Source organism: Rhincodon typus, chromosome 26 (genome assembly GCF_021869965.1).
Source record: "Rhincodon typus isolate 14 chromosome 26, sRhiTyp1.1, whole genome shotgun sequence".
Lineage (NCBI taxonomy): Eukaryota > Metazoa > Chordata > Chondrichthyes > Orectolobiformes > Rhincodontidae > Rhincodon > Rhincodon typus.
The window spans coordinates 9,441,758-9,457,406 of NC_063357.1; the positions used below are offsets into that span (position 1 = coordinate 9,441,758).

General features: G+C 38.5%; 1 protein-coding gene across 7 annotated transcripts in view; it reads right to left on the reverse strand.

Moving 5' to 3' along the window:
• The window catches only part of nf1a (neurofibromin 1a), a 275,275-nt gene that overhangs the window by 174,558 nt on the left and 85,068 nt on the right, over positions 1 to 15,649 (reverse strand). For all 7 annotated transcript variants that reach the window (XM_048612822.1, XM_048612821.1, XM_048612819.1 and 4 more), the window contains exons 18-26: positions 15,471 to 15,544; positions 12,393 to 12,476; positions 8,494 to 8,934; positions 7,967 to 8,106; positions 6,713 to 6,835; positions 6,378 to 6,461; positions 4,964 to 5,080; positions 4,632 to 4,813; positions 4,061 to 4,272 (exon numbers count right to left, since the gene is read on the reverse strand). In XM_048612822.1, the coding sequence (XP_048468779.1) occupies positions 4,061 to 4,272; positions 4,632 to 4,813; positions 4,964 to 5,080; positions 6,378 to 6,461; positions 6,713 to 6,835; positions 7,967 to 8,106; positions 8,494 to 8,934; positions 12,393 to 12,476; positions 15,471 to 15,544 (1,457 nt within the window). The remainder of the gene's footprint in view (positions 1 to 4,060; positions 4,273 to 4,631; positions 4,814 to 4,963; positions 5,081 to 6,377; positions 6,462 to 6,712; positions 6,836 to 7,966; positions 8,107 to 8,493; positions 8,935 to 12,392; positions 12,477 to 15,470; positions 15,545 to 15,649) is intronic.

Here is a 15,649-nt window from a genome sequence, read left to right on the forward strand (position 1 = left end):
TGATAGGATTGTGATTACAAAGACAAGGGTGAACAAGGATGAAAGCTGATCATGCAATGGTATGCAATCCTTATGACAGACAAGCACAAAGAGAAAGGATGTACAGTGGCACTGGTGAGAAAGGCATAGAAATATTAAATGTAGCATCAGTGCAGTTAAGAAGCAACAGGAGACAGAAAACATTTGTGGGAGTTGTCTACAGGCCTCAAGATAGTCATAGCAGGAAATTAAAGATGCATAGACTGGGAGCAGTTCAAAGTCAACAAAGCAAGACCATCTATGTACCATGGGCAACAACGTAATCATGGGTGACTTTGAAGTCCGTATAGACAGGGTAAACCAATTGAGTGCTAAAGCGGAGGAGGATGGGTTTCTGGAGTGTATTAGGAATGGCTTTCTAGTGTACTATGTCGAGGAGCTGACGAGAGGACATGCTATTTTAGATCTCTTATTATGTAATTGCTAGAAAAAGAACCTTTGGTGATAAGAATAATCTAAAACTGTATTCTGAAACTAAGGCAACTTATTTTGAAGCTGATTAAGGAAAATTATGAAGGCATAAATTGGCTGAGGTGGATTGGGAAAATGCAATGCAATTCATGCCTGGACATCGACAGATAGTCTTTAAATGACTATTAAATTGTTTACAGCAACTATCCATTCCTTCAAGGTGTGAAAACACAAAAGGTCTGTCAACCATGGCTAAGAAAGGAATTTAAGAATTGTAAAAGTTTAAAAGAGAAAGATTTGCATAAATAGGTCAGAAATTTAAGTAAATCTGAGGATTGGAGGTTCGGAATACAGTGAGGGAGGCCCAAGGAACTGACAAGGAAGAATAGGATGCGAATGCAATGCAATCCCATCAAAACCAAGACTGCAAAAAAGCCTCACATTTGTAAAAAGGACATATTTGGCTAAGATGAATGTTAGGCCATTAAAAGCAAAGTCAGGAGAATTCATAACGGCAAAGACAGAAACACAGAGAAGCTAAATTATTACTTGGTATCTTTTTTCACTGAAGATGATTTAAGAATCTCCAGAAGTAGTGATCCAAATGGCTAGGGAGAATGAGGAGTTGAATAAAGTAGAATTAGTAAGAAGTCTGCACTGGAGAAACTAAGTTGACAAATGCCTGCACGTGTGTTGAAGGAGGCAGCTATAGAGATAGTCAAAACATTAGTGATCAACTTCCAAAATCCTTAAATAACTCTAGCAAATTGGAAAGTAATAAATGTTGCCCCACAGTCTAAGAACAGAGTAATTTTTTGACAAGGGAGAAAATATGAAATTACAGACCCATCAACCTGACATCAGCAGTCAGGAAAATGTGAAGGTCAACAATAAAGGATGTGGTAAATAGACACTTAAATAATAACGATCTAATTGGACACATTAGGCAGGGACTTGCAAATAAGAAATCCATTTTGACAAACTTGTTAGAAGTTTTTTGGGGATGTTATTAATAAAGTTGATAAAGGGGAGTCAATGGACATATTATTGTTGAATTTTCAGACGGCTTTTGATCAGGTTCTCCAAAGGAGATTGTTTAGCAAAATTAAAGTACATGGGATATGAAGTAATACCCTGGCATGGATTAAGGATTAGTTAACAAACAGAAAACATTAGGAATAATCCAGTCATTCATTCTCTCATTGGCAATCTATGACTAGTGGGGTACCTCAACAATCTCTGGTCTCCTGCTGTTAACAACATCTATCAACGATTTGGACATGGAGATCAAACCTAATATTTCTAAATTTGCAGATGATATAAACTTGAGCAGCTTAGTAAGCAGGCAAGAACATGGCAGATGAAAAATAGTGTGGAAAAAATTTGAGTTTTTCCATGATGGTAGAAGAAACGAATGTGCAGAGTATTTCTTAAATGGCAAGAATGCTATTTAAATGGTGATTAGTTTGGAAATATTGAAGTACAAAGCTATCACAGTCACCTTATAAGTTAGTCACTAAACCAAGTGTGCAGGCACAGCAAGCAGTTAGACAATTAAATGGCACTGGCCTTCATTGCAAGAGGGTTTGAATGCAGGAGCAAGGATATCTTCCTGTACCTGTACCGTGCCTTGAAAGGTCACAACTGGAATACTGTGAATAGTTTTGGTCTCCTTATCGATTAACAGATTTACTGTTCACAGAGGGTATAAAGTGAAGGTTCACTAGACTCCTCTCTGCAATGGCAGATTTCTCATACGAACAGAATGGATTGGTTTGGCTTGGTTGGGTCTGTGTGACTGGAGTTTAGAAGAATAAGTGGGGATCTCATTGAAATGCACAACATTGATACAGGTGTTGACAGACTGACTGCAGGCATGTTTCACCTGCTGTAGGATTCCAGAACAAAAGGACACAGTCTCAGGATACATGGTAGGCAATTTCAGACTGAAATAAAGAGAGATTTCTTCACAGGGTAATGAACCCATGGACTTCTGTACCAGAGAAGGATGGGTAGCAAAGTCAGTGAATCTGTTTCCATTATTTTCTCAGGGAGCCTTTTAGCACTCTGCACTGGGATAATTCCACTGATAGACGTGTTGAAGTTTAGCCCCTTCGAGTGCAGGTTTTATCTTCCAGTATTACTGTTTTGGGCAAAATCAAATTTTTTTGGCTTCTAAAGCAGCTAGATAACCAGCTCTGAACCTTCTCTTGTTTAATGAAATGTTGAATTTCTATAATCATGTTTCATATCTAAATCCCTCCATCACCTTAGTTATTCTTTGGCTCTCTTCTATAACCTTTTAACTATGATACCCATTTTTTTATTGCCTGCTATTTCAAACCAACGCACATTACTCTAACTGCAGTCACATGAATTACTTATACAACTGCAACATTTTCTCGCTATCTTGGCCTCAATATTCACTTCATAATTCATATTATGTCTGATCTGCTTTACTCGTTGGGACTGGGCATCCAGTTTGCTTCAATTTGTCACCAAACATCCCAATTTCTGGCTGGCTTGAGTCCTCATGTGAAATACTTCACTTTTTTTATATTCAATATTATCTGTAAATCTGTCTAATTCCTAATTTTGTCTAAATCCTTTTGCAGCTTTTGCTACTCAACGTCATAGTCTTACACCTTCATTAGTTTTTAACATTCCACAAATTCAACTACTGCACTGCCAACATTTAACAAGGTAGGAAACAAACTGTCTCTACAAAGACCCAATGGAAACCCACTGCCAGCTTTCTCCCAGTTAATGACAATCTCGTACCAAGACTTCTAATGACAAGTAGTTTGTGGTGAAGTTAATACAGTTAAATTAATTCACTGAGTTGATGGCATAAAATTAATCCCAATTCTGGGATTAACCATAACTGAAGAACATGGGTACAATTCTCAATTTCTACAAATGATTGCAGAAGATTTTACTACCTCTTTCAACAGCGATCATTCAATTCAAAGAAGAATGCAATTTGGATGAACTGAGAATTGGCACTTTTAGTCAGACATTTATCAAGTGATAAGGATATGAATCCCTCCTTGGTTGTCTCACCCATGGAGCCAATTAGCTAATTAGTAACAATGCTACAAAACAGTTTAACTCAATGCATGCAATGACTTTATTTTTGAACGTTAGATCAGTGAGGAATGCAGCATTGTGATTATGCAGTGGATGCAAAATGGAAAGTACTAAAAAGCTATTTGGTGCATCTCAAGTTGGAAAACAGAAGGAACATCAAAAACAATTAAAATTATTGCAAGCAAAAGATGCAGTGTGACAATTCCCCACAGAAATAATTTACAAGTGCATGAATTTAACTTTTGGAGCATTGGTTAGGATAAGAATGCAACTTCTCTTGTATGTATCACTCTTGTTTATTCATGTTTGATCTTACCACTTATTATTCCCAGCAACTGCAGGACACAAGCATAAGAATCATGCACCTTAAGTGGTTTCTCTTTGCACATTGCATTGGCACACAGGGACTAAAATGGTCTCTAAATTTTAGACAATCCCCCTTCAAGTAACCAAGATAAGAATTTCAAATATTCTGCGCACCCACTTAACGCAGGTGGTGTTTCCAAACAAATCCACTTACCCACTGAGAACAAGGCACCACATTAGCTAGAGCCATTGCAATGGGCAACTCTCCCTGATCTCCCATCATGGTGACCAATTCCACAAGTCTTTCAAACCGATCTGCCAGTACAGTTTCTGCAAGTGTGTCAAACTCTGTTCCCTGCTGAAGAATTTTAGTTAGCACTTCCATGAATGTGGCTCTTGTTTGAAGATCTTTATGGTATCCCAAGCCTAAGTACAGTCAAATGAAACAAAGTCCAATGAGGGTTGCATTACATTTGGGTAGGAAAAATAAGCACATCTTCAAACATTCTTGCCAAAAGCTATTAACTGGAAAACGATTTTCTAAAAGCAATTCTTCTCATTCACAGGCTAAAAATCCTCCATCACCTAATTGCAGGAATAAATGCTGTGGGTAACAGGACTAAATATGAAGGAGCTCGATTCAGATTTGATTCTAATATTTCTACCTAAACCAGCAGTTCCATATAACTATGCTCTGATCAGTTGTCCATAAGAAATGGTGAATGCTTTTCAAGGGCGCAAATCAAAATAAAGGAGCTAAACCAAAATAAAGGAGTTCTGCTCACCTATGGAGTGCATAAGCCCACTGTCCACATTTGCATTGAGGAGGTTGGACATGGCAAGGACAGTGCAGTGCCTGAGTGACGCAAGGCGACGTGACATCCCTCGCTTTCGCCCACCTGTTTGTGCTGTTTCCTCCTCCACTTCACTGCAGTCATTTAGCAAATTCATGAAGAGAGTAAAATACCTAAGAGAGAACAGTACTGAGCTGAACATAATTTGTTTGAACATTTTTCTTAAAATATACTCAGATGTATGGGGCAGCTTAGAAATGTTTAGGCATAGTTAAATCATCACCATTTGGATTTCTTATTGAAATGTCCTGAACTGGACTTACTTGAGGAAGAGTTGTGATTTAGCCTCCATTAGTTCAACGCCATCCCCCTCTTCTGGCTGCAAAGGTAACCCAGCAAGCAATGATACCACTGCCTCCATGCTTGCCTGATCAAGGTCTCTGTAGACAACATTCACAGCAAAGGCACTTTTTGATTTCGATTGATTTCAACTTCAAATAGCAATTATGCTCTCCTTCCACTTTCAAGTTTTCTTTTAAGCACAATACATGCTAGATTTAAGGGCTCTATTCCATAGAAATTTCATTGTATCAATATATTTAAAGCAGATTTACATGGTAATTGACTAGAAATTAGAAAAGCTTCTCGGTACTCAGGGAAAGACTTCCACAACGTAATATGTGAAACTGAAAAATAAAGCTACTTTCCATAAAGTGATTTCAGTTTTGTTTCATGATGCATACAGTGACAATCACCCCAATCTGTTTTATCACATTGATGTTACATGTGAAACTTCGAAAACCTGATCTACAGAAGAATTAATTAAGGCGACTTGAAAAATTTGGGCATAGCCAAGTCCATGAGTTATTATCCAAAGTGATGAGAGGAGGCTCAGCTGAATTTTAATCTGGGGCTTGGTGACAAAGCGAGATACAGCTGGCAAAGAAAAAGTGAACATAGGAGATAGAAAAAGTAAAATAAAGGAAACTATAATCTGAAAAAAGGAACTAAAAGTTTGAAATGCTTGACGCTCCAGATATCTATAGATTGTTTCTGATAATTGAGTGAGCATGTGTTTTATTATTTTGCTTGAGTGATCTATAAAGAAATGCAAACTATTACCTGAACAAATTAAAACATTCAATTATTATGGAATTACTTAGTTAAAACACATTAAAACTGCAAGACACGTTTAAAATTAACCGTCAACATTAGATGTGTAAACCAACAAAGCAACAAATGTGATAGTGAAATGTTTAAAATATAGATAAACACATGTATGCTTCATAGTGGTGATTGAAGTTGATGGTGGACAATTAGTCACAATGGGGGCGGTGTGGCATTGACGCCAAGTGCACAGCAATTTCTTTGAGAATTAGCAACCAAGATTGAATAGAGGTGCGAGAATGGAAACAATGCAGATGTTCTACACCACTCAATTGCTTTTGAAACTGAACTGCAACAAAACAGAAATCAGAAGAGCTTTTAGCTATTGAGCCTGTTCTACCATTCTGATCTCTCCTTAAACCACGTCTCTTTAGACTTTAAGTTGGCGAGATTGATAAAATGAAGAGGCTCAAAACATTTGAAGGCTTTTATTCCTTACTGCAGACCTTATTATACTACACACTTATCATTTGCTCTTAATAAATGTGAATAGTCACTTCACAATTAGAAGATAATCTCTTAAGTAAATTGTGGCATGGGAAAAGTCAATGGAAAACAAAACTGATCTACCTCGTTAAGCATTTCACATCATCAACAGCAGCCTGGTTTGATGTTCCCATAATCCAATCAGTCAGGTACTCCACCATCTTATTCCTGGGCCAAAAAAAATTAAACTCAACACCATATCGCAAACATGGGTTCACAGCATCAATCTTCCCACACAGTTAATCTCCTAATTTCATATGTTGGTGTCAAACATTTGCTTCACAAGTTGGAAGAAATATTAAGGTTACCATGACTATGTGTATCCAATATCCTCACATCTCCTCACCTCAGGACATTCTATCATTCTTGATCATCTTTGTATTTCCTAATTACAAGAACATCTGTAATGAAATCCTCACCTAAATTTCATCTCTTGACAGAAGGAGAGATCATCTCGCCTCTCCATCATTACCTCTACCAGTTGACAGAGCTTGGTTTTAATCTGAATCGCATGGACCGTGTTCCCAAGGACACGCACATATCTGCATTGAAGATCACAAGAGAATAAGCTGAAGTCATGCAATTTGGACCTTGTGAAATTATTTTTCTATCTAATTGGTAGATGAAGTTATTGAAAATTAATGCAGTAATGATAGCACACAAGATAGATTAGTTGGCCCATCATTTCAAAACGCATCTGAAATCAGTTGTTGAACAGCAAAACAGTTTCAATCCACTTTCTTTACCCATCTGCCAGACCTAAATTCTAAATGAAAATAAGGCTACCCAATGGAAGGATATGGCTGATTGGATACTGTGGTCAGAGCTTTTGACATCTACATCAGACCTTCTCATAGCTGCACTTCTGGATTAGGTGACTTGTTCTTACAATGATGCCAATATCTCTAACACTTTCTTTGTATCTATATTTATCCTATTCAACGTGTGTTCCCCTCATCACCACCACCTCCATAGCTGCAGTTCAAGAAAAAAAGTACTCATTCTGAACCTCGCTCAGGTCTCTCTCTCCACATGATTTCCTTTCCTGTCCCCTACCAGCTTCACCACTTCAACTGTTCCTTAACTTTTTATTAAAGTGGGTTTTCATCCATGTTGAATGCTATTATTTTCATATTTGCACTGCATTCTGTATCCTATTATTAACTGTACTGCATATAAGAAATTTGCTTTCTTTGAATTGCCAATTGTTTGGCATTTGGGAACTGTGGCTTTGGGATGCCCCACCTTTGTCCTTTACAGCAATGATGTTTGCACCCAAACTACCTCTGCCTTGAAGACCTGCCTTTGCTTATTATTGGCCAGAAAAGCAAATCTTTGTGCACTGCCAAGTCCTTTCTCCAATCAAAAAACACAACTCTCTTCCCGTTGAGTATTTCCATATTGGAGATGATCCAATTGAACTGAAGTAAAGGAAAATATAAAAAGGGTGAAAATAAAAAGAAAGACTTCTCATACTGTTTGTATAAATGCACAACTAGGATTGGATTTGCTGTGATACCATTCAACCTCAGAATCTGGCACTCTGCCCTGCACTCAAATGTATAATAACTAGGTAACAAGAGGACTCAATAAGTCTTTGTATCAAAGCATAAAGCCTACATCTTCAGCCAAAAACTGGAGCGCATGCACAAAAAAAAGAAAGAATCTCATACCTAACTAAATTTAGCATCATGGTCTCAATGCTGGCCTGCCCCAGGTGCTCTGAACTGCCATCAGTGTGATTATCCAGCAGGTTCTTCATGATTGCTATAGTTTGCTCCACAAATGGTGTGTTGGTATCATTCAATAAAACCTGTATGACAATTCAGGTATATTTAAGGGAGCATTGTTTTGTTTAAAATACTAACTTTCTGAAAAATTTCAGCCAAATATTACTGATAAAACAAAACTATGGTCCATTACTAAAACAAAAAAAAATGCCAGTGTGTCAGAAATATTCAATATTTGATACATAAGACACATGCATCAACATAGTTAAACAGCTCTTCTGTAAGGCAATGCAATCAATATACTGCAGTATCCTTCATGAGGCTAACTAATTACATCAAGAACTGAATTTACATACACCAGATCCCAACAACCACAACCCGGAATAACATAGCTGAGAGCTTCGCACACATTTTAATTTGACTGTCATTTAATAAAAGGTTCAGTCAGTTAATTTACTTGGAGTACTCACCTGCCCCTGCAAGTCAAAAAACCTGCTGATGCAATTTTTCAGCTTATTGAAGAGCATTGGGTAAAGTACAGGGCTCAGCTCCAATCCAACCAAGTCTTTAATGTTAGTCCTAATCTGCAGCCCTACTTTTTCGTGATTGCACACCATCAGTGTGAGCAATCGCTCTAAAAATTTGCTGACTGGAGTCTCTGCATTTCCTTCAGTTGAGACCATGGATATCATGGAACCTTTCCTTTCCGTGATTGGCCCCATGGGAGGGCTATATGTAACCAAGTTTGGATTAATGCGATGCTGGAGACATACACCTCCTATTGCACACAAGAAGCCCGTCATGTTAATCCATTCCTGAAGAGAATCGGTGTCCGCCAAGTCTATCGAGCCACCCCCACTTACGTGTGACATCCGGCGCTTCACAATTGTCTTATGAAGGCTTTCTGTTACCTAAATGTGGAAGTATGTGTCAGTATGTATTATAGTAAAACAATTATTAACAAGGTAAATAATTCTACACATACAACAGAACCAACAATTTAATGGAAAAGTTTTAATCAAGATAAATCAGAGCATAAAAATGCAAGTCACACAAGAAAAGCACAAAACAAAACTGGAGGCAATCTGATAGAATACGTAGTAAATTGGTTGAGGTGTAAACACTGGGATGGAAGGCCACTCATGGTTAGGTACTGCCAAATTGTGTTCATGCAGGAATTTGCGGGGTCTGAGCTTCTCACTACTTCCAAATTCACATTATTTTGGTTCAAAGAGTAAATGATAGCCAAAATTACAGATGATATTAAGCATCGACAAATTGTGAAGAGAACAACTTCAGAAGGATAGATAAAGCGCAGCAACAAACAATAACAGGTGTAGTTCCACATGAAAGTGCCAAATATACTTTGAATACAAGAAAGGCAGATAACAAATGACACTAAATGTCCAAATGCAGCAAGACCTGGGCAAAATACCCAGATTTGGGCTGATAAGTGGCAAGTGGCAAGTAACATTTGCATTACCCAAGTGTCAAATAATGACCATCGGCAACAGAATAGAAATTAACAATTGCCCCTGATATTCAATGGCATTACCATTGTCAAACCTGCCAGTATGAACATCCTCATGGCTAGCAGCACTTCAAACCAAACTGGCCTAGCCATGTAAATATTATGGCTACAAGACTCAGTCAGAAGTTGGGAGTTCTGTGGTGAGTAACTCACCTTTGGACTCCCCAGAGTCTGTCCACAATCAACAAGGTACAAGTCAGGTGTATGATGGAATCTTCCTGACTTGCCTGAATGAATGCAGCTCCAAAAAACACTTGAAACTCAACACCAACCAGGACAAAGCAGTCCTTTTGACTGGCACCGCAGCCATGAACACATACTCTCTCCACTACTGATGCTCAGTAGCAGCAGTGTTTACCATCTACAAGGTGTACTGTAGAAATTCACCAAAGATCCTTACACAGCACTTTCCAAAGTCACATCCACTAACACCTGGAAGAACAAGGGTTGCACTTACACGGGAACACCATGACTCGCAAGTGACCCCACAAGTCACTGACCATCCTGATTTGGAAACATATTCCCACACTTTCAGAGTTACTTGGTCAAAATCTTGGAACTCCCTTTTCAAAAACATTTTGGGCTCACCTACACTAAATGGACTGCAGTGGTTCCCTAAGGCAGCTCACCACCACTATTAAAAGGGCATTAAAAATGGGAATCTCTTGAATTAATTTTTAAAAAGCCAAGTTATTGAAAAAGATTTTGGCAGCTGGGCTCAAAAGCCATTTTTCAGGTGCAGAAAACCACTAATAAGACCAGTGAAATCTATAACTTCATCACAAGTGTGAAAAGAAATTTTGTACAAGTGCTGCTTCAGCTCTTTAGAGCAAACGTAAAGGCCAATTGAGTGCTCTGTTTAGATTTAACCACTTCACATTGAAATGCAGGAAATTAGTCATGGCAAAATTAGGTAAACTTCAGTTATATTCCTCAGTAAACAAGAGCAGAAAGGATATTATGAATGAAGAGTGAAAATATTGTAGGATGGGACAGAGCAAGTGATGAAAGACTGACTGTTGGGGAAAGCCAAAACAAGAGGAGAATGCAATGTTAGAATTAACATGAATAAATCTGAAAAAAAAAATCACGTCACAGATTATTAAAATATGAAACCCAATGCCCCACAGGGAAACTGATTCAAATATTGAACAGAAAATGCTAAAAATGGAAAAAATCAGAAAACCAAGATTCCAGGCAGAATTGCCTGCTCAACAATTGGACAGCAAGGTTGATGACGCAAATGTCTATTCCTATAAATAACAATTTGCTTCCACAAGGCTTCCTATATCAGAAGGAATGGAGGGGTTTGATTAGGTAAGTACTATGGAGATTTTCAGCAGGTTTGGCAAAACCTGTGGTGAGTTAACATTTTGAATCCATACAACTCTTCACATTCTGAAGTCTTTTTAGGCTCAGAACTTAGAGCTCTGTTTCTCTCTCCATACGTGTTGCCATACCTGCTGAGTTTCTGCAACATTCTGTCCTTGTTTCGGATTTTTAGTTTGTGTTTATTACTGCATTAAAGTATTTGGAAGCCTCTGGAATGAGCATACAAATTACTTCCTCAACTTCATATCGTAAATTGCCCTCTGAGATGACAGATACAAATCCTGGGGTAGAACGACATGCTCTCATCCTCCTCCAAAAGTTATTAACTATTATCACCAGAGCTCAAACGTGCTTTTACCTCACTACTATTATTGAACATTCTGGAAATAAGTGCATGAAGTTTTAAGCTGCACAGGCACCCACTGAACATGAGCTGGAGACATCCGAAGCACCAGTTATGACAAACCTGGATGAATCTATGACAGAAAATGCCCTCATTGATACCAACTATTCAGAATCTGTGATCAAGAAGCTTCATCAACCAGACTGAATTTTCCCTCAGATTTGTTAGAGTGCAAGCCTTCACCAGTTGGTTTATGAAGATTTTTCTTCATGCTAAAGACGAATGTCTAAGTTAAAGACTAAAATGACTAATGTTACTGCTGTTTGTTTCATAACATTCAATTGAGACACTATGGGTTATTTGCAAGATGAGAAGGATATCTAGTTTGATGGCTTTGAGAAGCTATGAATGGCTTCACATTGAAGATAATTAAACTGTTGTACACTGAAAATTTGGCTTTCCAAGCAGAGTGTTTAAGCATAAACAATGGACCAAACAGAATACTTATGAACACATTGGATAAGAAGACACTCCAATTAGATCAATACAGTTTTATTAGGTGTTAAGAGTCTCCAGAAACATCTTTTTTCAGTTTTGGTGAATTACATTCTAATTAACTTTGGCAAGAACTTCTGCTGGAAAGGGAATACCTTTTCTGGCATTTGGCACCAGAGTCGATACTAAATATTCCCACAGAAAAAGGGAAACTGTTGCAGATGCAAAGTCTGAAATGCAAACAGAAGATGCTGACAACACTTCTGATTTTTTTAAAATTTAATTCAGCTGATATGGGCTTCACTAGCTGCCATCATTTATTGCCTATCTGTAATTGCCCTTGAGGAGGTTGTGGTGGTGGTGGTGGCCTGCCATTTTGAAGAGCTTCAGTCTGACAGAAGTGAATCTGTAGTCCATTTGTAAAAGAAACATATCTGCCGCACAGACACTGCCTGATTTGGAACCAATTCTAACACTTTGTTTACATTTAGATATACCATGTCTGTTATATCTCGTCTTTAAATGTGCCAACACAACATAAATTTCAATGGCATGATGGTATCTCACAATACTTCAACTATCCCTAGACTGTTACAGCTGAGATTGATGCTAAGTCATGATTTTTTCTGATAAATGCATACTCGTACAATAACAATACTTAAACCTACCTGCCCATCCTCCATTTTAGTTTTAGGATAGTTGAGAATTAATTTAGTGGCATGGTCCCACTTTGTATATGTGTCTTCCCAGGCCTAAAAGGAAAATAGCAATAAGTCCACATTAGGTAAATGAATTGGCATAAACATAAAAAAGGTCCAATTGCAAAAGTGAAAATTTGGCTCTCTGAGTCAAATAGCACTGAAACAGATCCTTCAACCCAACAAGTCCATGCCAACCAGGTTTCCTACACTGAACTAATTCCATTTACCTACATTTGGCCCATATCCCTCTAAAACTTTCCTATCCACATACCTGTCCAAATGTCTTTTCAACATTCTAACTGTGCTTGTAATCTACCACTTTCTCCGGCAGCTTATTCCATATACCCACCAGCGTGTCTGGAAAAGTTGCCCTCAGGTCCCCTTTAAATCTTTCCCTCTCACCTTAAATATGCCCTCTAGGTTTGGACTCCCCTATCCTGAAGAAAAAATGTTGGCTATTCACTTTATCTGTACCCCTCATAATATCATAAACCTTATGAAGCCACCACTAACCCCACTCCAGAGAAAGATCCCAGCCTATCCAGCCTCTCCTTAGAACTCAGACCTTCCAGCCCCTACAACATCCTACTAAATCTTTTTTGCGCCCCTTCCAGTTTAATAACATCCTTCCTATAGCAGGGTAACCAGAATTGTGCAAAGAACTCCCAAAGTGGCCTTACCAAAGTCTTGTACAACCAAAGCATGACGCCCCAACATCTATACTTAATGATCTGACCGATGAAGGCAAGTGTGCAAACACATTCTTCACCACCCTCTCTACCTGCATCGCCACTTTCAACAATGCACCAGCACCCATTGGTTCCTATGTTTGACAACACTCCCAAGGGCCCTACCATTAACTGTACAAGTCCTGCCCTGGTTTGTCTCACCAAAACACAACATTTATCTGAGTTAAACTGCATCTGCCATTCTGTCAGATGGGCTAAAAAGAACCACTTGCTTACAGTGGATCTGGTGAGAAGTTTTATTTACCAATTACTACAGTCAGCATAACCAACATGCTGAAGGGGATTGAGCTTCAATTCAAAGCCAGGTCTGTCATGAATATGAGAAGAGGTTTAAAAAATTAATTTAAAACTTGAGACACAGACGTAGGCTTTTAAAAAGAAAGGATCTAATTTCACTAAAGCTGAACTGTGGCAGTTCTGGACTATTATTTGAAAGGCTAACTATACAGAATTTCCAAATCTTAAATCCTATCCAATGGATAATTATTTGCATGACTTCTAAATGTTGAATAACTCTCCCAGGTTTCAAAATGCACACGTTCACTTCATTACACAATTTTGTTTTATTACAAGTAATACTATTTACTTTAAAAAAAAATCAAGTTTCTTCTAACATACTCCAAACTTCAATAAATGCTATTGAAGCTATTAAGCAAGAAAGGACAAATCATGGCAGGATGACAAGTGGCCCTACAATTTCATGCTCCTCTCTATCCCCACTGCAGCGAAAGGCAAAGCCCTCAATTTTGCATTTCTCCATTGGGCTGCTGTTCACAATTCAGGTGATCAACAGGTATCAGCTGAATTTTATTTCAAGGGAACTTGTCTCAGCTCTAAATTTGCCACAGCACAATGTCATCATCACTAATCATGATAGATCCTAAGTGCATAAGCAGGAGTAGGCAATTCAGCCCCTCGAGCCATTTGATACAATCATGGCTGATCTCATCTCGGCCTCAACTCCACTTTCCTGCTTCCTCTCCACATCCCTTTAATGTGTCACGAAGCAAAAATTTGTTTATCTCATCCTTAAATGTACTCCGTATCCCAGCAGCCACCTTACTCTGGGGCAGTGAATTCCACAGCTTCATGGCCCTTCGAGAGATAGAATTTCTCATCTGTTGTAAATCTGCTACTCTTGACCTTAAAACAATAACCTCTCATTCTACGTTGCCCTACATGAGAAAACATCCCTTCAACTTTGTCAATCCCTTTTGCATCTTGTATATCGCTGTAGATTCTTCCCATTTTTAACCCCTCAGGGTTTAGACCTAAACTGCTAAAACTCTGTTTGTAAGGCAAACTCATTATTTCTGCAATCAGTTTAGTGAACTTCCTCTGAAGTGGCTCCAGCGCAACTGCATCCTTCAAGTAAAGGGACCAAAACTAGCTATAGTCCAAATGCAGTCTCTTAATACTGTTTACAGTTGCAACAACAATTCCCTATGTTTATACCTTCTTCCTTTAGCAATTAATGGTAAAAATCTATTTGCCTTCCTTATTACCTGTTGTATTTGCTTACTAGCTCTTTCGATTCATACATGAGGTCACCCAGATCCTTCTGCACCTCAGCAGTCTGAAATTTCTCTCCATTTAGATAATGTTGTCTTCATATTCCTCCAATCAAAATGGATAACCTTAAACTTATTTATGTTGAACGCCATCTGCCGAATTTTGGTTCACTCACTCAAATTTAACCACATCCGTTTATAAATTTCTGATTTCCTCACTGCAACTTAGTTCCCTGCCTATTTAGTGTCATAGTGGACCATGTACCCAAACTTCCACTGGGCAATTTATCTTTTATTCGTTCATGGGTATGAATGCTGTTGAATAGACAAGCATCTCTAAATGCCTTAAAGGTGGTGATGGTCAAGTCCTACCATACCATAGGGGTGCCCTCTTATCAGAGAACGGCGACGACAGATGATTTAACTTGAGCTCATCATGCCTCAGGTGAGGGGAGAGGTTGTGACGAAGAGCCTTTCATGGTAAATTCAACTGGTGTAGGTAATGAAGCCTGGCTGTTGTCCCTACTCTGCACTACCAAACAACTGAGCTAACTGGCCCCTTCTTCATGGTAGGTGTCATGGGTTTGTAAGGTGCTGTCTCAGGAGCCTTAGCAAATTGTTGCAATACATCTTGTACACTGTCCCTAATTTTAGGGCAAATAACATATACACAGCACCTTCAAACTCAACATAAGTTGAAATGCCTTCTTCGGCTGAAATGTACACATCGGAAAAAGGCAACCTACAAATCTGACACCAAGCAAAAGGAACATTTGAAAATTTACCTCCGTGTTTCCTGCTGTTGGATGTTCTATCCTCCTCAGTAATGCCATCACCCGTTTCTGAAGAGCTGCTCGCCCTATGATTTAATATTATTAATATTTTACGTTTTCATATATTCACAATCACGGAAACACATAAAAAGCACATCCGTCATCAGCACAGATTGGAGCTGGTTTATTGA